At 45.4% G+C, this 25098-nt stretch overlaps 1 protein-coding gene across 3 annotated transcripts in view; it reads left to right on the top strand.

Annotated features, from left to right (window-relative positions):
• The window catches only part of LOC136631989 (dual specificity tyrosine-phosphorylation-regulated kinase 1B-like), a 73800-nt gene that overhangs the window by 45400 nt on the left and 3302 nt on the right, over nt 1–25098 (top strand). For all 3 annotated transcript variants that reach the window (XM_066606512.1, XM_066606511.1, XM_066606513.1), the window contains exons 2-10: nt 6502–6644; nt 7885–8004; nt 9467–9655; nt 10680–10827; nt 12856–13142; nt 16716–16862; nt 17126–17266; nt 17478–17781; nt 23258–23361. In XM_066606512.1, coding sequence (XP_066462609.1) covers nt 6582–6644; nt 7885–8004; nt 9467–9655; nt 10680–10827; nt 12856–13142; nt 16716–16862; nt 17126–17266; nt 17478–17781; nt 23258–23361 — 1503 coding nt within the window. In that variant the 5' untranslated portion in view covers nt 6502–6581. The remainder of the gene's footprint in view (nt 1–6501; nt 6645–7884; nt 8005–9466; nt 9656–10679; nt 10828–12855; nt 13143–16715; nt 16863–17125; nt 17267–17477; nt 17782–23257; nt 23362–25098) is intronic.

Below are 25098 nucleotides of genomic sequence, written 5' to 3' on the forward strand. Positions count from 1 at the left end.
GTTCGAGCGCTGGCTGTGATTGACTGACGCTTAGCCAATCAGAGCCGGCGCTTCCAGTAGGCGGGGGTTTTTCAATCCGCGACTAGAAGAGATGAAGGAGAATAGTGTCAGGAAGAAGATGCAGCTGGGCGGACAGCGCTTCTAAGGTGATGTATACAGTTTTATTTATTTTTTTTTCCTGCAGCCAGGGCTTATTAGGGCTTTGACAGTAGGATTTCCTATTGTCAAAGTTGGCAGCGCACCGCACGAAAGTTGTGTGGTTTTTATTTTTTTTTATGTGATGCAACAGGGAGTAAGGCTCCATAGGGAATCGTGAGCTACTAAACCTCACAAGTTGCGGGCATATCGCTGGACCCACGAGGGTTTTATGTTGGGATGTCGCATGCTCCAAAACATCGCATGTGTGAATTTAACTCTCTGAGGAAAGCATGGGCTTCTCATACATGCGATTTTGTATCAACACGACAAAATTACATGACTTTGTCGCCCGTGTGAAGGAGGCCTTGGGGTATGTTCACCTTGTGCAATTAACAGTTTTCTTTTTTTTTTTTTTGCAATAACCAGGTAAACGTTTTGGGGTGTTTGGGGTTTTTGCTGTGAATAGGCATGCAGAATTTTGATGCTGAAACTAAAAAAAGTGACATGGGGCCAATTCCGCATGCTTATCTGCAGCAACCCCCCCCCCCCCCCCCCCAAAGACATGGCTTTTGACTTAGCCCTGCAGTCACGCGCCATTCACCTTTCATGTTACCGCTGCAGCAGTAATATGCCAATACTCTGGGATGCTGCGATTGCCACAACTATCCAGAGCAACTTTTTATTACATTGACTAGGAGTGGGCCAAGTGCTTGCGGTGGGTTTTGTTCTCTTCCACTTGCGGTTCCGCTGCTGGCACAGTGACTTCATTTCTGTAGCTTCCATATAGATTTGTAGTATTTGCCTTATTCTTAAAGGTCGTCGTACACCATAGATGGCTTATGGAGTGGAGCATGCGTGTGTTTTCGAAGGGGAGAAGGAGTGAACCACTACCGTAAACCTCAGATGCTAAGACATGCTGACAGCGGGGCTGCAACTTCTGTAGAAAGAACCAACTCCAGCGTGCTAGTCATTCATTACACTGTTACCATTTACTGCAATACATCCATTGGCCTGGAGATAAAGGCTGATCGTGCCAATCTCACAGCTGAGAACCTCCCTAAACTGGAGAGTGGGTGGGAGAAAGCATCCCTACAGTGGCGAGAAAAGTGGAACACTGAACCCCCAGTGTAGCAACACCCATCCACAGTGACATTGGAACAAATAGAGCTGTGCATGTGCACCCACCATTCATTTCAGTGGGGCTGACAGAACTATCGGAGTGCTTGTACTCTTATCTCTGGCAGTCCCAGTGAAAATAATTGGTGTGGTATTGCTCATGAGCAGCTATAGTTCAATTCAATTTCCTTCTCTGCGGCGGTGCAGTGAGGGGGGAGGGGTGGAGGGAACGGGACAGAACAGAACAGAACCCCCATTATTGGGACCAGTGGTGGGACCCCCCACCGCTCAGACTTAGCACCTACCATGGTACAACCCATTTCAACATCCCAGTATAATCCCAAGTCACTTAAGGTGCGGTTAGACTAAATGATGATTTATTTTTTTTTGGAATGATAATCCTTCCAATAAACATAAGTAAACAATAATTGTTCGGTCCAAACCGAGCCAACGACTGAACGAATGAGGATCGTTCACTTCTTGTCATTCCGATTCTGCAGCACCGAATATCGTTGGCTCATGCACTCCTCATTCCATTTTTAAACACTTCTTGATGAATCTGACTGTCTAAACAAGCAGGCGATGACGTCACCAGTTCGTGCAAACGACAATCCTGCGGTGTAAAAGCAGCCGCACGCTTCTTGGATATCAGTCTGTCCAGAAGTAATTTTGAATCCATTACACCTTATTTGGTGCAAATAAATGACAACGGGCTCACTAGAGGGGCAAGAAAAGCCTTAAAATGGGACCAGAGACAGTCACCGCCGCCGCCTTATACTTCCTGACTGATTCTACTCTAGTCCTACATTTTACTGGTGTCCTTGTTACGGCTGGTAGCCTGCAGCCCAATCAGGTTGCCAAGAAGTCCTGCATCCATGCATGCCTTTACGAGAGAACTTGTGTCTCGGCACAGTCTCCAGCATGGAGTAGAGACCAGTACACAGAAGGAGCGCTGGACTGGGCTGTAGAAGGACATCAACCCAGTCTATCAGAAACAGACTCCATAGGCCTCATGCCCAAGGCTGGGTCAGATTCTGCCTGCGAAATATCGCAGCGAAATCCGACCCGGCGCCCCCCAGAGACTCTATACTCTCCTCTCCAGATCCAGCATGCATGCGCAGCGCATGTCGTGCCGGCACTGGGCTCTGACACGGATTCCCGCGATACATCTGCAGTGCTCACACTGCAGAAGTATCACGGGATGGACGGCTTCCATTGACTGCAATGGAAGCCATCTGCGTGATTTTCCGTGCCAATCCCCCCTCCTCCCCAGGAGCAGAAAATCGCGGTTGATTTCCATAGCATGTCTATGGACGGACATTGCTGTAGAATTCGCGGCGGATGTCTGGTGGCGAATTCTGCAGCGATAATCCGTCCGTGAGCATTCGGTCATAATGGTGGCATGACCACCTGATGGCCTGTAGTGCAACTTATGCTCACAGCCCCGCACAATTGGCAACAACACAGGAGGATAGACAGGCTGGACTAGATGGACATTGTCTTCATTCGGCCTTACAAACTGTTACTATTTGCCAGAGAACACCAGAATTGACCGGCCCACCAGGGACGCCGAGTTCTTTTTACAGATGAGCGCAGGTTCGCAGTGAGCACCTAGGGCAGTTTCAGCTGACAGTTATCTAATATGTATGGCACCTTTAGAGTTGGGTAATCGCTGACCCACATCTGATAAACTTTATGTATAAGAGGGCGGGCGCTGCTGCTCATCCTGGAAATGAGAAATGTTGACAGTCGGGTTTTAACATTCCACTTGTGGACAGTATGTGTCCTATTGTCATTGCTGATTGGACTGCGGCATTAAAGGAGATGTCCCGAGGCAGCAAGTGGGGTTATACACTTCTGCATGGCCATAATAATGCACTTTGTAATATACATTGTGCATTAATTATGAGCCAAACAGAAGTTATAAAAAGTTTTTTACTTACCTGCTCCGTTGCTAGCGTCCTCGTCTCCATGGTGCCGACTAATTTTTGGCCTCCGATGGCCAAATTAGCCGCGCTTGCGCAGTCCGGGTCTTCTGCTGTTCTCTATGGGGCTCCGTGTAGCTCCGCCCCGTCACGTGCCGATTCCAGCCAATCAGGAGGCTGGAATCGGCAGTGGACCGCACAGAAGAGCTGCGGTCCACGAAGATAGAGGATCCCGGCGGCCATCTTCAGCGGTAAGTATTGAAGTCACCGGACCGCCGGGATTCAGGTAAGCGCTGTGCGGGTGGTTTTTTTAACCCCTGCATCGGGGTTGTCTCGCGCCGAACGGGGGGGGGGTTTAAAAAAAAAAAAACCCGTTTCGGCGCGGGACATCTCCTTTAATGTCCGCACACATTTTGTTGAATAAGGGAATGATGACGTCTATTTGTCAATGGAGTCATTTCCTGGAAGCACAATGGAGGAACAGCACAATGTTTTAAGAAAAGATCCTGTTGCATGAGGAATATAACAATTTATTATTAACTCTACATGGAGGCTCCTCCTCTGCTATATGGCGCGGGAGAGCCGGCGGCGCCTCTGTGCTGTGCGGCCCCGGTGCGGGAGAGCCGGCGGCGCCTCTGTGCTGTGCGGCCCCGGTGCGGGAGAGCCGGCGGCGCCTCTGTGCTGTGCGGCCCCGGTGCGGGAGAGCCGGCGGCGCCTCTGTGCTGTGCGGCCCCGGTGCGGGAGAGCCGGCGGCGCCTCTGTGCTGTGCGGCCCCGGTGCGGGAGAGCCGGCGGCGCCTCTGTGCTGTGCGGCCCCGGTGCGGGAGAGCCGGCGGCGCCTCTGTGCTGTGCGGCCCCGGTGCGGGAGAGCCGGCGGCGCCTCTGTGCTGTGCGGTCCCCCGCGCGGGAGATCCGGGGGCGCCTCTTGCACCTTAGCAGAAGATATGTCTACTTGTGATATCTGCAGTAGATTGCTAAACTGCCGGACCATGAGGTCTGTGGTGATTGCATACATTTCAGTTTGCTGTCTATTGTTGCCTTTTCCTGTGGGGTCTGCCGCTGGGGGTGTACAGGTGTGTGCGTCTGTGTTCTTTTATTGATTCCTTGCGGTGTACATCGGGATGGGGTGGGAGGGTAGGGGGTGTATACTTTGTAAATATAGAGGCTGCAGCCCAGGTATTCAGGAGGGTTTTGCTGCTGCAGATCCGTTCCCTTCTCTTACGGGGAGGAGATCTCTGGTTTCCTTGCCAACCATGAACCGGCTGCTGGCAGCTGTGTTTAGTCAGCTGTGTGCACGGTGGTATTACGGGCACCGCCGCTGCTGAGACAGCACAGCTGACTTTTTTTCTTATTTTTAGCCTCACCCGGCCCATAGATACGAGTTCTTCATTGGATACCTGTACAGCTGGTTGAACCAATTAGATGAGGAAATGAGAAGTACTTTCGGACTGGAGAGCGGCGTGTCTGTTGTTCCCCAGTGAAAAGACATAAATTTGTGTTGGCTAAGTGCGTTATGTAAGGCAGGAAGTTTGCTTTGCTAGAGAAATGTATTGCCTTTCTCTTCAGATGGAGGAGCTGCCCAAAGCTAAATTAAGCCAAATCGCCTCCCAGAAAGCGCCGGGGTAATCCCTTATTGGTTATCAGTATGTGGCGGCATTTACAGCTGTTCAAGTGTCATGGCAACAATTCTAGTTCTGTAGTTGGCTGCGCTGAAGTTATGCTGAATGTTGTAGTGCATTCTTGTTTCGGGTGGGGATGTGAGCTCTAGCAATGCGGTTACACTGCGCACATCACCTTCCTGCTGGTTTTGGACTTTTTTTTTACCATGGATCCTAAACTACTGAAATATGTCTTCAGCATACTGGGAATGTGCGTGTTTGTCGACGTTCACATCAGCGATCTCTTTTGCGTTGTTTTGGCACCATTTTTGGAGCTAAACAGAAAAACCGGAAGCGCCAGACGTACCCCAGTGCCAATAATGGAGTCCGTCCGGTGTGTAGGTAAAACGTGGTCCAGATGAAATGGCGCAGCATGTTGCACTATTTTGTCGAGGAACACAGTCTCCGCTGCAGGTTCGAACATATTTATTTGAAGACTAAGGTTTAAAAGGCTTCTCCCACCATGCACCTTTCTCACCCATCCATAGGATTGTCTGATTTTTTGGGGGGGAGGGGGGACTAACTCTTAAGACCCCCATCTATCACCATATTGCATGGCCCCAGTGAAGAGTTCGAATAACAGAACAGTGGCTCATGCGCTCTCCTCAATGTCCGAGACTGACCCAAAAAAGGGTGCACTATACTCTGCCTTCTGCATCAGCCCCATAGAGATTGAACAGGATAGAAAGATGTATGCTGGACCACTGCGTCATTTCACCTCCTCACTGGGGCCGTGTAAGTAGTCGATGGGCCCCTATAGATATGTGGTAAATGTCATTAGTAGGCTGCCATAGCACATTTTTTTCAGGGGTTATTGTCTCTTGGTGTTTTGGTCACACAAATGTGGGTTTTTTTTTTAAGCTTTGTGAGCTTGCCGAACCAGGTCCGCTGAGGTAGGGTGTGGTTTTTTTGTTTGTTTGTTTTTTTTTGTTGTTGGTTGGTTGTTTATTTTTTTAAATACCAACCTCCCTGTTACCTCGTCTGTCCAGAAAGTTGGTGCTTGGTCCATGCACTGGGTGCACACCACACACACCCATAGAGAACAGTGTGTGTGTGCATGCTTCAATGGACGCACCAAGCGCCGACTTGCGGGGTGAATAGGAAGGCCGATAAGTGTGTAATAAAACAAAAACAATGCAGCCTTGGTCCTATCTGATCAGAAACCTAGTTTATGATGATTGCATGCTCCAAGTAGCAGACTTTTAGGGCAGCCTTCTGAATTTACTTGATACGTTTGCATCATTACTTTGTGTATTTTAATTCAGCATGGGTAATAGTCCATGAGTTGGTGGCAGTAAGCCTTGGATGAACTGTCACCTGTGTAGTCCTAGCTTTGATTTTTGCCAGCGCAGTTCTATAGTGTATGACTGAATCCTATGAATTGCGATCAGTGGAGAATATCCTAGCTGTATGTGATGCAGAGCCAAGTAGTAAACCTGCCCAGACTAATAGAGCCACCTTCCTGGGGTCAGTCTCACATCTCGGCATACTGATGGTGCTGCTAAATTCTATGCAAGCGGTCTCCAGCCTCGCGTAGTGTCCTCTGTGCTTGTAAATTCTACTGATGCCACAAACTGCGCAGTACGTTGCATATATTAACACTGTGGCAGGTTTTATGCTCATTCAGGAGTGCTTAACACTTTCCTATATTTTTCTATCTTCCAGGTGGCAGCAGTACAGGATGCAAGTCCTCCTCTTCTTTCTGTCTGGCTGCCCCTTTTGCCTTTGTCCCCACTGAGGCAAGCATGTCGAGCCAGCACAGCCACGCTCCGTTCTCCAGCCTTCAATCAATGGCTGATCATCAGCAGGTAACTATATAAGACCTCTTCACCTCTCCGATGAGCCGTATAAGAATTTCTTTAGGTTATGTACACACGTGACAGATTTGCTGTGAGTTATCCTCAACGGAAAAAAAGCCTGCAATGAATCCGCACTAAATGACTTCATCCTCTTTAATAGGATGGAGGTAAAATCCATGGCAAATCCACACAGTAACCATGTCAAACTCTGCATCCTTTGGTGCGGATTTGCCATGAATTGTTTCATTGATTATGGTACAGATATGCGGTGCGTTTCGCCCCTTCAATTGAAGGGATGAAATCTGGCGCATCCTCACCAAATGAGGTAGGTTTTGGAGCAAATTGTCTGCATGTGAACAAACCCCCAAAGGGTACATTCACATGGGGGAAAGATTGAAATTCTGCATCAGAAAACTCACATTCACCAAAGCTTTCTGATACGCATTTCGTATGCAGAGCTGAGGCTCAAACATGTACATGTAGTGCCGTCTGGGACGGAATCTGCATGTGGATTTTCAATGTGGGATGTGCATTAAGTTATAGGTCACCATTCTCTCCCCCCACGTTTACATGAATTTTAGGCCTCATTCACACTGGTGATAGCGATGTCGTCACAAGAAAATCACAGCGGTGTTCTGTGCGATATTGCTGCTTTTTCTTGCGACAATATCGCAATTTTTTTTTTTTTTTTGGGCGGCCTTTTGCCAGGGTTTTCGGTGTGTGGGGGGGAGCTTGAAATATAAGCCCTAGCTGCTTTAAAACAAACATCACCTAACAGGCGCTATCCGCTCCGCCGCACTTCTTCGAAGCTCCGACACACTTGTCAGCAGTCTTCAGCCAGCTCTTCCTGATATGGGGGTTCATATTTCCAGCCCCCAGGAAGTGCTGGCGCTGATTGGGTAAAGTTAACAATCTGGGCAATTTATGGAATAATGAACTGTGGTACTGAAAGAGGAGGATCCACTCCATTGGTTCAGACACTTAAAATTCAGGCTTCAGTGGCTGGTGAACATTTGTTAATACTTATTGTACTTGCGGTCTGTGGCTGGCCAGTACCTGTGTGCTGGATTTGCACGTGATAAGTAGAATGTTATTAGCATTATGGGAAATATCACCCTGTGTATGGCTCAAGCATTCACCAGATGTTGGATGACTTCTGCAATTTGCCTTTTATCATACTGGTTCATCATTGGGACGCTTTGAACACTGATCTTCTTTTGGTTTACATGATTTTTATCTGCTCAAACAGGTCCTGCCAGATATGACAATTTTACAACGGCGGATTCCATTAACCTTCCGAGATTCGGCAGCTGCACCTCTACGGAAGCTTTCAGTGGACTTGATAAAGACTTACAAGCACATAAATGAGGTAAGCTGACAAAGCACGTGCAGCCGGACTACAGACTGTTCACATCGGGGTTTTCCTTCCAAGTTTTTTTCAAAAGAAATTATGCGATTTGTGAAAGAAAAAAAAATGCTTGAAAATTGTGGTGTGAATGCCGCAGTCTGAAGAGTTCACCGCTATACACTTGGAAGCTCCTCAGGCAACTCATGATGATCCACTTTAGAGTACCTGCACTTTCAGGCTGAAGCGCTCATGCTCAGCCGTTTCCGGCTCCCTGTTGCTGAAGACTGCCCCATATAGCACCATTGCAGATCAGTGGGTTATCGCTGATATTCGCTATCACTTTCACCACTGTAATAAAGTATGCCAATTGTGCATTGAGATAACATAACAATCTATTCCTGTACAACCCTCCAATCCGGCTTCTTTCTAGTAACTTGGCATAGGTTGCCCAGATTTAGTACTGCACTGTGATGATATAGTGCGGGGTGTAGTTTGCTGGTGGACGCAGTATAGCTCACTAACTTAGTATTGTTGGGGCATCTTATTATAGGGAATACCTGTCGTCTTTACATTTCTGAATTCACATTTTGAGCTTTTTCCACATTGCTCTAGTTTTGAGCTGTGGGAGGATGCCTTTCATAGACTGGTAGTGTTGGAAGGGACCTCCGGGGTCGTCGAGTCCAACCCCCTGCTCAGTGCAGGATTCACTAAATCCTCCCAGACAGATATTTGTCCAGCCTTTGTTTGAACACTTCCATTGAAGGAGAACTCACCACCTCCCTTGGTAACCTGTTCCACTCATTGATCACCCTTACTGTTTAATATCTAATTTGTGTCTCCTCCCTTTCAGTTTCATCCCATTACTTCTAGTCTTTCCTTGAGCCGATGAGAATAGGGCTGATCCCTCTGCACTGTGACAGCCCTTCAGATATTTGTAGACAGCTATTAAGTCTCCTCTCAGCCACCTTTTTTGCAAGCTAAACATTCCCAGATCCTTTAACCGTTCCTCATAGGACATGATTTGCTAGTCCTTTAAATGGAACCTGTCCTATCCGCTAAGTACCATAAACTACATTATGGTGCTTATAGGACAGGGACTGAAGTCTGGGAATGTACTACTTACCTGGCTCCCCATTACCTCGCTGTCACCCCTGGAGGCTGGCGCTTGGTCTGTGAGTACGACTCTCCTTTAGTTAGTGCGTGCACACACTGTTTTCTATGGGAGTATATGCACACAGACTGAAGAAAAATTTCTGACTGAGTTTGACTTTCAGGGGTGACAGCGAGGGAGCAGTGTTCCCTGTTATATAAGCACCATAACGTAGTCTAAGAGCATGCTTTTAGGCTTCAGTAGTTATGTGAGATAACAGAGCGGCTCTCTGCTGTGGATTGTCAGTAGTGACGATGCTTAGTTTGGGGTAACGGAGCTGTTCTCTGCTGTAGATCGTTAGCAGTGATAAGAAAATCTTTTTTGGCATTTCAGGTTTATTATGCTAAAAAGAAGCGCCGTGCCCAACAAGTGCCGCCTGAAGACTCTAGCACGAAGAAGGAAAGGAAAGTGTTCAACGATGGATTTGATGATGATAATTACGATTATATAGTTAAAAATGGAGAAAAGTGGATGGATCGATATGAGATAGATTCACTGATTGGGAAAGGATCTTTTGGACAGGTAAGAAATTTGGCAAAATTTGTCTTCTTCATAAAAGCCTTCTGAAAAACTATCATCTTCATATCGTACACGGGTGACATGGCTCACCTTCACCTCATTAGTTTAATCCCCAAGTGGCTTTTGCTGTTAATCTTGCAGTACGTGTGTGAATTTTTTAACATTTATATTTTATAGCCAGAAAGGTGTGGTTTTTGTGCTTAGTTGATGCTCCCGCTTCTGGGCTTTGTAGATCAACTGGTGATCTTGTATTTCTCCCAGGCACCCTTCCTACTACATACCTCAGCTGTGTGAGCATTGCAGTCCGAACCTTTCTTGTTACCAAAAGTAATGATCTGTTGTCTCAGTCCTAAAAATAGTTAAAAGGAACCGGTCGCCGAACCCTGGACAGATCTACACAATGCCCCTAAGTAAGGTGCAGAACATACACTTTGAAGTTTTGCCTGTTTGACTCGGGAACACAGCTCTGAAGTCAAGAGGCAGGCCACGCCGGGCTCTCCCCGCGCGCAGCATGAAGAATGACTGCTCTCTCCATCTTTTTGTATAGGAAGAGGGCTATCGGTCAGCATGCTGCAGGCAGGTCCCAATGCAGCCCGCCTCTTTGACTCGAAAGTTTCGTTCCAGAGTCAGACAGGAAGACTTCAAAGTGTGTATATTCTGAAATGCTGCAGCGTCACAAAACAGTAGTTGCATGGGGACACTGTACAGATCTGTCCTGGTGACGAGTTCCCTGTAAGCTTATACAGCTGCAATTGGACAATTGCTCTCTTCTGTTTTACACACAGCAATATTGTCTCAGGGATTTATATCTGTATCCGTAAGTAAATGTAACTAAAGTGTAGTCGTCTACATAGGAGTACTAATAAGGGTCACTTATGTACTATTATACGGAATATCTCCCCGATTCCATGGTCAATAGCTAAAGAGAGGTGCATTCTGTATATCAATACATATGTCATAATTTCTGTGCTGTAATTGTTGTTCCAGGTTTAACCATGTACAATTAAACCTACAACGTGTTTTTCAGGTGGTGAAGGCGTATGATCATCATGATCAAGAATGGGTGGCCATTAAAATCATTAAAAATAAGAAGGCTTTTCTGAACCAGGCGCAGATAGAGTTGAGACTACTCGAGCTTATGAACAAACATGACACCGAAATGAAGTATTACATTGGTGAGTATAGTCGGGACCTGATTTCCTCTGAAGTAATGTGCCAACCTCAGTTAGTCTAAAGTGCCTGTTCTTTATGCCTCATTTTTTGTCATCTTTACAAAAATTGTTCTCCGTACTGATTTATTTATTTATTTTGCTGTTCGCTTAGAGTTCTGTTCAAGTTTCTGTTCTTTTTGACTTTGTTCACATGGGTCGGATTTTCTGCTCATCTGCATGGAAAACGTGCTTTTCAGATCTGCAGCTAATGTTGCAGATTTTGCAGCACGTTTTCTGCATCTTTTCCATACAGAAAATCTGCTGTAGAAAATACACATGAAATCTGCAGCTTCCTTTGCAGATTTGATGCGGATTTATTGTGAATTGCATCATCTCCATTGAAGTATATTGGATGGAAGTACGCAGCGAATTCGTTCTATACTTGATATGTCGTGGATTTAAAATCTACATTGTTAGTTCCCTCACTGGTTTTGTGCAGATTTTTTCCACAGTGTATGAAAGAGATTTTGAAAAATCTCATCCACTTCTCTTGGTGCCCTCTGTGTGAACGTAGTCCTAATGGGCAGAATCTCATGCTATACTGTGAAATATAAAAAGGGTATATCTTAATAAGGCTGCTGTCCTCTGAGGAGCATAGTCACACTTGGCAGATTTGTCACAAATTGCTGTGACTGTCCACTTCATGTAAAGGTAGCTTGTAAAAGTCCACCTGCTTGCTATCGAAACAATTTCTGCCTGAAAGGCCCTTTTACACAGCACAAGTATTTTCTGAAAGATTGTCTATCCGGTCATCGGGCCTTATATGGGGCTAAGCATACTGACTTTTCTTGTATCAGTTCAGTGTAGGTACTTCTGAAGTCTGTTCCGGCTTGACCGCAAGTCTCCAGACACGAACTCCGAGTATCATACACGCATGTGGTACTTGGAGTTCGGTCCAGAAATCCATGGTCAGGCCAGGGTACACTTCCAAAGCCTGTATAAGATAAATTTAAACAAATGCAATTTGACTTACTTTGATTTTGGTGCTTGTTACATTGGGCCAAGGAAAAAAAACTCTTAACTGTACATTCACACAATATGTAACTTCACCTCAGAAATGTGCAGTGAATCCATAGCTGAAACTTCCTGAGCTCTAAGTTCTATGCAGATTTTACCTCTCGTTGAAAGGGGTGGTAATCTGCTGCATGAGATAGGATTTTTGCACTGGCCGTGCGGATGAGATCTGATAAATTCATTCACTTTGCTTCTACTGTAAACACTGTATTTCTTATTTGCAATACTGGGCCAGTATATCTGGGATGTATCCGTCCCGTGCATATATACCCTTAGCCTACCTACACATGGGTAAGCATGATATCGGGCCGTGAAACTCTGCCTAATATCGCGCTCGTGAACATGCAATGTATCCATAATTGCGAGGCGTTTTTCAGGCAAAAACTCGCATTGCTGAATTTCTGATCCTCTCCGCAATGGAGGATCGGAATTGTTTACCATTGATTTCAATGGGAAACCTCACATCGCATTCACATCACACGGGGAACGCCCGGGCCACGCGAGGTATTGCATCACCCATTGAAATCAGTAGGTGATGCATTCTGAGGAATGCGAAAATTTTGAATATGCCATGATTTTTTTCACCAAAAGAATAGGGTTCATGTTCGCGGAAGATTTTTGTGTCTCGCCACGCACAAATCTTGTGTGATTTTTTTTTTTTTCTCGGCCGCGTGAAAGTGGCCTGAAGTTCCCATTCTAGTCTACTAAAAATCAGTCTGGCAGAAGCCGTGAGGTTGGAGTCAACAGGGCCTGGTGCGATTTCATGTTTGTTAGCGCTATAGCACAATCTATTTACTTCAAGAAAATTACAATTTCAGTATTGAGGTCAACGAGGAAATATGCAGTAAAAAATGTAACTGCTTTTTCCTCTACCAAGAAGTAGGCACTGGATGCCATGTATCAATACGTTCATATAGCGGCACTAAATGTATGTTCCATGTTCTGAAATTTCACAAGCTTTTTCTTTTCCTTTTGCAGTGCATTTAAAGCGGCACTTTATGTTTCGGAACCATCTTTGTTTGGTGTTCGAGCTGCTGTCCTACAACTTATACGACCTTTTGAGAAATACGAACTTCCGTGGAGTCTCTTTAAACTTGACCCGAAAGTTTGCTCAGCAACTCTGCACTGCTCTGCTCTTCTTGGCAACTCCTGAGCTCAGTATCATTCATTGTGACCTGAAACCTGAGAACATACTCCTGTGTAACCCAAAACGCAGTGCCATCAAAATTGTGGACTTTGGCAGCTCCTGTCAGCTTGGACAAAGGGTACGTGTAATCTAGGAAGTCTGCCGCTGGCATTTCGTATAGTGGGATTCTAGTGATTGCTCGTAGATCTGCCATTTTGAGAGATTGTCATTAACGCCAAGATAGCAACTGCCGTGGAATTGACTTATCTCGGTGATCTCTTGGTTACACAAAAGGATATTTCAAGAGAGTCTGTCGCAGCAAAATCACTGCTGAACTACGCAACGGTGCATTGGCGCTCCGGTCATAAGCGGTATCATACATCCTCTTTTGTATAACTGCCGTTGTCCGGACTGCATGAGCATTTACAGTTTTCTCCCACTGTGTGCAAATCGGCTGTAATCCATTTGACAGGTGGACTTGCAGCTCTTTCTGATCAAGGATATCTTTCTCTGGTTTTCCTCAACCTTTGCTGTTGTCTAATGATTGGTGCTGTAGACGACAATCATGATTTATGGGGAGGGTCTGAGAAGGACCCAGCGGCGGACATCCCAGAAGAGAATGAGCGGCAAGTGCACCAATCGGATGAATTGCAGTGGATTTGCATATAGCATGGGGAACCTGTAAATGCTCATAACTCCCAGGCAGCTGCAGCTCTACAAAAAGAGGAGGTGGTATACTACTTGCCATCAGTGCACAGTTGGGGTAGTTTGAAGGCAATTTTGCAGTGATAAACTTCCTTCTAACTTCTCTATTGATTTAGAACTTCTGGTCACATGGTCATCGAGCCTTCATAGCGATTTGAGTTTGGTAAACCCATGGTACTTCAGATGTAACACTCAGACCCCCAGCACTGCTACATGGCGCTCTTGTAAATGACATTGGCTATTGTCCAAATTGTAGCTACACACCAGTCATTGCTGCATGTGAACAGGGCAGGGACCAGCTGACAAATTGGCGCTCTTTCATTTGTCAGTTGATTTGCATGTCTTATGCGCCCACTGGCTATAATGAAAGTGCATGGGGGATGAGCGATTGTATTTAAATCAGGGTTATGTAAAGGCCAGCGTCCATCTTTGTTATATTGTGAATAAACATTAGTCGTTGGCCCTTGTGAAAGTGCAGTAAGTTGTTTCTGGTTGGATTAGCCCAAGACAGCAGGCTGCTTACTGATTGGTCAAAATCATTTAGTGGAATTCATTAAAGCGACCCTCCTGTTTCGGGTCAAAATTCTGTCTGTGGACGGGAGGGGGTTGGGGGTATATTAACTGCAGCTACTCTTCTTCGCTGCCTCTTATCCACCGGTTCCAGGTCCCGTTTCTGGTTGTCCTAGGTGTACACTATGCATTGCTCTCTGATTTACGAGCTAGTTATGTGATCAGAACTGGCCAATCAAAGAGCATACATAGTGCATTGGTAGTCTTGCACTATTGTGTGGACTAGATAGTCTGAAGACCGTGTCCGCTATTTTGGACGACTGAAAATGTGACCCAGAGCCAGCGCAACGGAGGGATTGCAGAGAACTGCAAGAAATATACCCTCCTCCCCGTTCAATCCTGGTACAGCATTTTGTGCTACAATTAGAGGGTCACTTGAAAACCGGATTTTATACACTGATTTTGGGGTAACTCTCAGCCGTATTTTGAGGCCATGTGTTGTCTGTGTATCCTTCGGACAGTGTGCCCCCTCCCCAGTTTTTCCAGTGTGGCTATGCACACATGATATTTTTTTTTCATACAGCCCAAAGGTTCTTGTGAAAATAATTCCTGCAGGTCCTATTGTCATCCTTGAAGACAAGCGAGAATATGACATGCAGTGTCCATGTGTTGTCTGCTCCACCTAATGCCTGAGTTCGTCTGATGCAACACCGGATGCATCAAGTGAATTCAGCCTAAGCGCAAAATCTACCACAGGAACATGCGCCAAATGTGCTAAGACACCCAAACCTCTTAATATACGCTCATTGTGTTAAAAAACAAATTGAGCACCTAGAAGTTGTTTGAATCGAATGAAACTTTTTCTATGTCTGATTAATGTTTACGAAAAGGTGTTACAATATTGGAACAGGATATTTTTATTTTTTTGTGGAAAACTAACCCCTTGAAGGGATACAGGTGGGCATAAAGGCTCTAGTTCCCCGTGTACCATCTCTAGCTTGGATACAAGATGTAATACCTGCAGACATGGAGGCTCTAGTATCCTATTGGGTCGCCTCTAGCTTGGATACAAGATGTGATCTGGCGGGCATGAAGGTATACAGTTTCCATATGGTATCCTGCGGCACATTGATCCACATTTAATGCAACTGAACCTCTAGATTGTGAAAACTCGCAGGCTGTCGACGTTGGAGTTGCAGATGGTCCCATGCATGTTCTATTGGTGATAAATCTGGTGACCGGGCAGCCATAAAGAAGTGACAATGTTATGGGGGCTCCTGTGTGTGCGGCAAGGCATTATCCTACTGCCTCTTGGAAGCCGCCATGAGAGGAGCGCATGTGGCTGCAGGATGTCCTGAACATGTCACTGAGCTGTCATTGACCCTCGTACCACTACTAGGGGTTACTGACTGTCATATGCGATGGCCTCCCAGACCAGCAGTGCAGGCAGTGTGCCGCTCCACAGCAAAGGAAGGATTAAGGAACTCAACCAGAGGCCCCCAGAAACTAACACAGCCGTCATCGATGCCCAAACTAAACCTGGATTTGTCACTGAAGGCAACCTGGTTCCTCTCCATAGCGTCAAGTTTCGTCGTACACGACACCACTGCAAACGGAGACGATGGTGGGTGTCAAAGGCCGTACACGTAATTGGCGCCGTGAGACCAAATGTCCTTCAGCGAAGTGCCTGGAAATGGTTCAGACAGACACCGGGGGTGTAACGATGGCGCCACCTGTCTCTGGATGGCGGACAATGAAACAGTTGGAGCTGCTGGTGCTTGTCAAATGATCCTCTTTATTGGTGGTCTGTCGAGGAGTCCTGAGCCCACTTGTCTTGTGTCCCGCACCTCCTAACAGTCTGGTCAGAACAGCCTAGATGGCGGGCAGTTTGTCAATGCAACCATCAAGCTTCTCACATCCCAATACTGCGCTCCTCTCAGACTCTGCTAATGGCTGAAATCTCTTCTCTGCGTTGTAGCCAACAAGCTCTACACAAGCGGAAGGAGGTCACTACACACAAGGAGTCTCTGAGAGCCGCCTTATAGGTCAAGGGTGGAACCACGTGGAGTTCTTCAGATCTAATAACGCCCCCAACTCTAATCCTTTGCATATCTGTCTGAGACTCTAACTGCATGCTGAGTTTCGCAGCAACTTCTTCTAGGGGCTGGATATATACACACCAGAAACTAAAATCTATGCCACTTAAATGCCGTTGGGGATTCTCACCTTAATTTATGGTGTAAATACCTTGGGCCACAGGTAGCCCTGCCCACTCTGCTATGCCCCACCCACATGTTTATCTTTCCTCTCAAAATAATTGGTTAAATAGAAATGACTCATTTTGTAGTTTGATCTAGATGTTGACGGCGACTAATGCAATTTCTCGCTCCCTAGGCTGCTGTTTAGGTTGCCTAGTGGAAAGACTAGTTTTGTTCACTAGTAGAAGTGTAGAAAAACAAATGTGTACTTTCTAGTAATTGCCACTGATATTTTACAGATCTACCAGTATATTCAAAGCCGCTTTTATCGGTCGCCTGAGGTGTTACTGGGGATGCCGTACGACCTGGCAATAGACATGTGGTCTTTAGGGTGTATTTTGGTGGAGATGCACACGGGAGAACCTCTATTCAGCGGCTCCAATGAGGTAAGAACACGTCCTATTCCTATGTAGTGACTGTATTTCCAGTATGGTGACCTATTGCTTCACTACTTGTCCTCATCTTAAGTAGAATGTTTTTTTTTGTTTTTTTGGTCATTTTACGTTTACCTTTGTTTTAAAGTTTGACCGTGTTTCATGCTGTTTAACTTCTTAAAGACAGCTCTTTCATGGATGGTCTGCTTCCTCATTTTGAGTGCTTTTCTGCTATTCTGAAGTTTCTGTGCTAATAAACCTGTTTGACACACCAGGTGGACCAGATGAACAAAATAGTAGAAGTCTTGGGAACTCCCCCGAACCACATGTTGGATCAGGCCCCAAAGGCACGAAAATACTTTGACAAACTTCCTGAAGGAACGTGGACGGTAAAGAAAAATAAAGATATCAAGAAGGTAAATCCATACGATACACTGTGTGTTTGCTGCTGATCACATGATCAGAATTCGGAGGTACATGCATGGTTCTAATTACTGACTTTGAAACATATTGGATTTCATGGCTAAAGCTCAGAGTGTCTCTTCAATAAAGAAATGGGCAGAAGTTGTACCTCCCAGGCTACTGGATTTTATATTTCACGTGTTCTCTTTTGGTTCTGTGTTTTAGGACTACAAAGTGCCAGGAACTCGTAGGCTCCATGAAGTTCTGGGAGTAGAGACTGGAGGTCCTGGTGGACGCAGAGGAGGAGAACAGGGACATTCGCCATCCGATTATCTCAAATTTAAAGATTTAATTTTACGGATGTTGGATTATGACCCTAAAACTAGGATTACCCCTTTTTATGCGCTCCAGCACAATTTCTTCAAGAAAACGACAGATGAAGGGACAAATACAAGTAACAGTAACTCTACAAGCCCTGCAATGGACCATAGTCACTCAACCAGTACAACTAGTTCTGTGTCCAGCTCAGGTGAGGCATCGCATGTGCTGGCCAAAATCAGCTAACGGGTGTATTCACCTCTCAATATCTGTAGCACACCAAAGGGGCTTTAATATGTAGCCTCTAATAATTGGGATGCCCTACTTGGAATTGAAATACATGATGGATATTAGGTGCTCCACAAATTGTGGCCCTTTTTTCACATTTGGACAGTATTTTGGAACCAAAACGCAAAGTGGATCTCCTACACACAGATTAACTACAGTGGAAGGGTTTTTACTTCTCCTGATTTTGGCTTCCGAATACTGATCAAATTTGTGATGTGATTTTTGATGTCGTTTCCTGAAACTGAAAAAAGAGGAAGTTAAAGATCTGAGTGCGTAACATGGGAAGTATATCGTCAAGGTGTTATCCAGGCAGTTAAAATACTTACCTGCTCCAGCGGTGCCAGCGCCGCCTCTCTCAGCCTAGTGCTGGTCACATGATTGCGAGTCTTTCTCCACCTTCCAATTATCAGGGATTTCCTTACTGGCGGTTTAGATAATGTCAATAACTAAGCCAGCCCCTTCTTGCATTTTTACGCTGGCCGTGATAGAAGGGGACTGGCTTAGTTTCTGAAATGATCAGTCAGCCAGTTCACCTGTAATGATGTCACTGACAATGAAAGAGGGAGGAAGACTACATACCCCATGAGCCGAAACCGGTCTGGAAATAAAGATGCCGGCACTGCTGGACCTGAACTGGATCAGGTAACTTTTTTTTATTTTTTAGCCTTGGACAACCCTTTTAATCGAACTCTCAACTTGAGTTCACCTGATGGTGAAATAAATATCCATCAGCAAGACCCAATACCTGCTGTCTGGGCTTATGTGGGTGACACTGGCCCTAGTCACCCTCCTTATTGGTGTGCACCCACTTTTAGACACTGGCTTGAAAATATTTAGCAGTTGCCTAGTTGAAGAGGGAAAAAATATTAGTTTATTACAGTCTGGACTTCCCAATGTGCAACTGCAGCAGGAAACTGGTTAGAAGTGGGTATTGCACAGAGGGAAGAAAGTTGGTTGAAAAATACACCAAATGGCCCCTTTGTTAGAGGACCCCATCTAACAGTGCATTGGACGTCGTTCAGCCTTCCAAATCACAGCAGCTGCTCATGACGTCCATCAACAGGTATCGTAGGACCACAGTGTGCGCAAAGAAATCACTCCTCACACCATTACTCCACTAGCCGGCCACGAAAGGTTCATCAATTCATGCGGCCTGTGCCAAATTCTGACCTTCCCATCAGTGTGGTGCAACAGAAATCTGATGTCATCTGACCAGGCTTTTTTTTTTTCCCCCTTCACTGTTTAGCAATCCAAGTCTTGTACTTTTTTTTGTCTACCCGGGGTCTGTCTTTTTCAGTTTCTCTTAGATACAATGGCGCTGGCCTGCCGTTCTAGTCCATCCGTTCTAAAGAACGACTAGTTGTGCATTCAGACACATGACTTGGAGCACTGGCGTTTTACTTGGCTGTTCTTTTCACCTGTTAGAATGATTCTTGACATCCTCCTCTAACCCCTCTAAGTAACAAGTTGTTTCTGTCCACAGGATCCTGCTTTCCTGGAGGTTTATCCTCATTCACACCATTCTCTGTATACACAGTTACATGAGAGAACCCCACAAGTTTGGCCGTGAGCTCCTTGCCCCGGCTAGTCTAGCATCGATTATCAGGCCTTTTTTTGGAAGTTGTTCAGATCACTGGATTTTCCATAATATGAATTCAAACTGAAACCAATCCATGGAAAACGCGTCCAGTGATTTCATGTGGCTTTTCAGGGTCATGGGTTTAATTGCCATACACAGTAGCTCCAATCGTTAAAGGGCTGGGGGTCTCCAATAAATTGGTTTTTCAGTGTATACAGCTATGCCTGCCTTTCCTAAATGATTAATGAATAGAAACCCTATTCTCCTACGTTTCGGGACGCCTTCACAAGTGGTTCTTAAATTCAGTAGTGAGGATGCTGTTTTTGTTAGTTTTTTTTTTATTTCTTGTGTTGCACATTAGTTGGGGTCGCCCTCCTCCCAGGAAGTAGACTGCTGTGACCAGGAGCGAAAACTTTCTTAGGCTAGGGGCACACGAGTGTAACTTTTCTGTGCCCGAGAGACTTGGGCACATAGCATATGGACAACAATCCGTGTGCTGTCTGATTTATGTGGACACGGCACCTTCGGATGCATCGGCGTGTCACATAAATTGTCTGTATGGGAAAAAAATGTATGTCCTGTGCTGCTCCTGTCCATGGGTCCAAGTTTATAGCTTCGTAGGCTATAATGGGGCCTTGTGCCATGACAGTAGTGCATACTGAGGCCGTGGTCACACTCTGGTTTAGATGCAGTTTTTTTTTTTTTTTTCAAGTCAGAAGTGTCTTTTTTTTTTTTCTTTTTTTTTTTTTTAAAGGGAGCCTGTCACCTCCCTACAATGTTATAAATTAGGGTAGGGTCCTGTTAGGGGAGGTGATGGGCAGCCAGATGATAGATATACATATATATATCTATCTAATTTATTTTTTTTTTTAAATTCTCGCCCACTGTCCCAGTTCCAGTGCTGTCGCCCACTGAAGATCGCGTGCTACAGGTTTTAAAGTGTTTTTACCAAAACCAGAAGTGAATTCAAAAAGGAATATCCCTAATTCACATCTACTTTGCCCGCTGTTACAACTTTGTCCTGTTATAGAAGCGGAGCAACGAAATTACCAGCAGTGCTGCATCCAGCACCATCAGTCGCCGACCGTGCTCAGCTTTATTATGGTGTCCCAACTTATTTATTGCCAGAAAAAAAACCCTGTTTGGTGTGCAATTTTTTTCCCCCAGTATTTTAGTGAAATGTGTGATGGAGACTCCGAGTGGAATCTCCCAGATGTCAGCGAAGTCTGCTGGATTCACTTCTGGGTAAAAAAAACACTCTTTCGATAAAGGATATCTTTTTGCCAACAAAACTGCATTTTTTTCGTGTGACAAGTTGTAGTTTCGATTAATAGGGTTTCTATTTTAGGGTTCTTGCCCTTTTTTTTGCCTTTTTATTGCATTTTTGTGAAGAGGGTGAACAGTAAACAGCAATTCTGGTTCCCCCCACCCCCACCCCCACCCCCTTCAACCACTTGCTCAGGTTGCTATTGACTGCAGCATTTGTTTAACGGTGCCAAGTGGGGTGTATTGGTGGTCAGGTTTTTAAATACCCTGTTAAAAAAAAAAATTAGAATTGATAGTCCCGCATTTATAACCTCTATTAGTCAAGATCTCTGCCAGACTAACTTCATTTCTAGTTCATTCTGGCACCACCAGAGGCAATCGGTCCGCCAGCTCCCCACAGGTTGTAGACTATTGCTCTGGTCCCAACAGTGGGATCATACAGGGAATGTGGGAACAGCCCTTTAACCGCTTCCTTACCTCACCATTCCCTGGTCTTGCATTTATGGATTCTGGCTGTAATCTCTGACTAATTAGTAAACTCGTCACCCATACAGGATGAGCTTTGTAGTGCTGTTTACAATCTCCACTTTTATACCTTCATAGGGAAGTATGTTTACTTTTTGTAATGTCTGACGGCAGCCATATACATTAGATACAAACAGGTTGATGGTTGGATGACTGTTGGAACAATAAAGCGCCTGGTGATCGATTGTTTCACAAACCCGGCCGTGCAACGCTCTAGTTGTATTGGTGGGTACAGTTCTTCGAATCCGCCTTACATGTTCGGTGACACCAGGTGGTACATAGGAAAGATCCTCCATAAATGAAACTTCTTTTGTCGGACAGCCGTCAGACTTCTCTCCAGATGATGGTCTGTCGTCGGTCAGCTGAAACCATCATTCATTGTTCTATTTTCCCAGCAAATAATCGCTTTGCTTGAAATTGTCCATTTTCATCAACTTGTATGGAGACCTTTAAATTGGTTCTGCAGCTGGACAGAAATGCTTGAGACAAGTGCCAAGATTTTGTGATGGATTTGCAAGGCATGCACATATATGTATGTTTATGTTGTCCTGTCCCCTTCTTATAAAGCACTGTATAATTCATATTAGCCTATCCCACTGGGATCGGAGACTAATCTCCACAACATACATGTTCTGTTAAACGGTTTCCTATATAGTTTGCCCTATCATTATAGAGGGATCAGCCCTATTCTCATCTGCACAAGGAAAGACTAGAAGCAATGGGATGAAACTGAAAGGGAGGAGACACAGATTAGATATTAGAAAAAACTTTGTAGGAATATGAACTCTGTTTTTTTAATGAAGTCATACACATGAGCGATGTTTTCCCTTGCAGCAATGGGAAGCACTTACCGATTCTCTGCGTGTAAAACAAGCGTTGAGAATCGCAATTTCAGAGAAGTGATGCAAGGTGTTTTTGCATAAATAATGCCTCGTAACCACGGTTAAAATGCTCGTTGGCAAGCGCAATATCAGCCTGGGTTACTCGGCCCAATATCGCGCTCGCCTGTGTAAAGGAGGGTGTTTGGCTTCTCTCCCCCCCCCCCCCCCCCCCCCAAAAAAAAAAAATCCTGCGCACGCAATGGGGGAGACCTGCAACTCCAAGCAGATTTTGCTCTGTCACGTTCCAACCCGAATCTGACTGCTGCAAGATAACTGTGCCGACCTCGAGGGGCAAACTGTAAGCCACCAGTTTACCTAACCTTCTTATGGCAATTCTTGACCCGTTCCTGACATTTCAGTTACCTGCAGTACTCTTAGACTGGTACTAATAAGACACTTTTTTTTTTATTTTTTTTTTTAATTTTTTTAAAGGGCCACTCCAAAAAAACCCACACCTTTTACTATCCCTGCACCCCTACCTGATTGTCTTGTCACACTCTGGTGGTCTTCTAATGTATATTGCAGTAACTTCCATGCAGTGCAGCCTCCTGTCTTATACTTATCAGGCACCATCTTGATGCTGAGATTTCTCCCTGCTCACTTTTCTCTATGCTTTGCTAACACTCCCATGATGCATCAGCACAGCGTCACATGACCATCTAGAACAAGTAGAAATCTCTTCCTTTTGCATGGGCACTGCTATTACCCTCTATGTCCACCTAAATTAGCTACAGACAGGAAGATGAGCTGTGATCTCCTGTAATAGAACTATGTAACAGGAGTGTGGTAGGAGTATTTGTGTCCCCCGGTAAAGAGCTTGTGCGGTAGGGTCTATCGTAGGAATTGTGCCGACTGCAAAGCGGACTAATTTGACAACCTATAAGTCCAAGTAGCTCCGACCTAGTCAGAATGAGATCACATGACCATCTGACGAGGAGGACTTTTGGGAGTCTCTGAATCCTCTGTTTCATTCATAGTCCACAGTGCCAAATGCTATCCAAGAGGTCCCCAATACTTAAAAAGGGCATTTGGGAAAAGGTGATTAAAAAGGCATCCCTTCCTCTAGGAGGCTATAGCCACCATTCGTAGTCTCCCCAGATGTGTAATATGCTGTACGCTCCTCTAACGCATGTTCTGTCTGTCTGCAGGAGGATCAAGTGGCTCTTCTAATGATAACCGCAATTACCGGTACAGCAACAGATACTATAACAGTGCCGTTGCTCACACAGATTATGAGATGCAGAGTCCGCAGGTAAGTGCTACACGAAGAGAAGGTAATGGTTATAAGATTCTGGCGTTTTACATTCCTTATTTGCCACTAATATGTTCGTTTGAGAAGGAACATCACCTTTACAGCAGTAAAGACTGTACTGATGGTGACAGCGGTAATAGTCCTGTACTGATCCTCAGCATATGGATTACCTGCCTTATTCTCTGCAGAAATACTGTTTCCCTGAAAATAAGACAGGGTCTTATAATAATTTTTGTCCCAAAAGAGGTGCTAGGGCTTATTTTCGGGGAATGTCTTATTTTACCTACCCAGCAGGCTCTGTCCAGGTCCTTCCCACTACTTTCGAGAGCTCCAGTGTGGTTCCCGCAGTCCTCGGCTGCCGACACAGCATGACTTCATGGTTACAGGATTCATAAATCCCGCCTCTACAACGCGATGGCAAGTGATTGGTTCTTCGAGTGCTCCGTTGATTGGTTCTTTGGACTCCATGGCTCAGCTAATTCCAGCCATCGTGTCGTTGAGGCAGGATTTTTTTAATTGGCTGAGCCGCTGCCGAGTATCCTGGGGACCATGTCGGGGTTCTGCAAAGCAGTGGGAGAGACCTGGATGGAGCCTGTTAGGCAAGTGACTCGGCTGATGTGGAAAAGCACTGGAAATATGCAGCAATTGCATTGTTACGGCCCTTTTACGCATCCAATGGACAAGACCTCATTCGCGGATTCTTGCCTTTTTTTTTTTTATAAGCGATTTGGTGTCTTTTTTGCAGACTTTTGTGTCGTGCGGCTACATGACAGTGTGCATGATTTTTTTCCTACTGTGGGTTTGCACAGATGCCTGATTTACACACAGCTCAACAAAAGGTGGAATTTTGAAGGTTGATGGGCACTGCACTCGGTGCACGTGTATATAATCGCCCTTCATAGGTGAGCCGTCTCATGCTTGTATATAGTGCTATACAAGAGGGATGATTCTTGACCCTACATGGCCCATAATGGGGAGCGGTCTCTTCTGACGGGCCTGTTTAAAACACATGCATATTTGCATTCGCCATCTTTTCTTAGAGCTCTGCATGGTCCCCTTCCTTTTTTTTCCTTCTAGAAATTTTTGACTAAGTAGACAATTGGTGCTCCCCTTGTGTCCTTACACTGACTGGCACTGCCATATTGAGCAGAACCCCCCCCCCCCCCTTCCCCAACTGATAACCCCCAGATGTCTGTATTTATCACAGATGAGCAGCACATATAAGGGGAGACTCTCCAGGGATTACTCTATCATGGAGAATACAATTCTTTACAGACCTCTCCGGACAGCCGGCTGCTCCTCTCTAAAGGGAATAGTTTAGTTTCTCTTTCCACTCTTGGGCTGTGGAAAGCCCTGCTGTGATGTCTCTGCCTCACAATCGCTGCCTGCTTGCGTAGAGTGGTGTTTGAAAGTTTGGGAACCCTACAGAATTTTCCATATTTCTGCTTATTTTTGACCTAAATCTACAGAAAGTCAAAAATATTAAACTTGGTCATTTATTAAGGAAAACGATCCAATATCACCTGTCTGTGAGGAGCAAAGGGGTGTAAAACTTCAGGATTAGCAATTTAAAGGAAAAATTGGAGTTGGGTGTTTTCAATCAATGGGATGACGATCAAGTGGGAGTGAGCTTTATATAAAGAATCTATAATCTTCACAACACGGTTTGTGGACGTTCTTGGCACGAACAAGAGTTTTCTGAGGACCTTGAAAGAAGAGTTGTTGATGCTCATCAGG

This window comes from Eleutherodactylus coqui, chromosome 6, assembly GCF_035609145.1.
Source record: "Eleutherodactylus coqui strain aEleCoq1 chromosome 6, aEleCoq1.hap1, whole genome shotgun sequence".
NCBI lineage: Eukaryota > Metazoa > Chordata > Amphibia > Anura > Eleutherodactylidae > Eleutherodactylus > Eleutherodactylus coqui.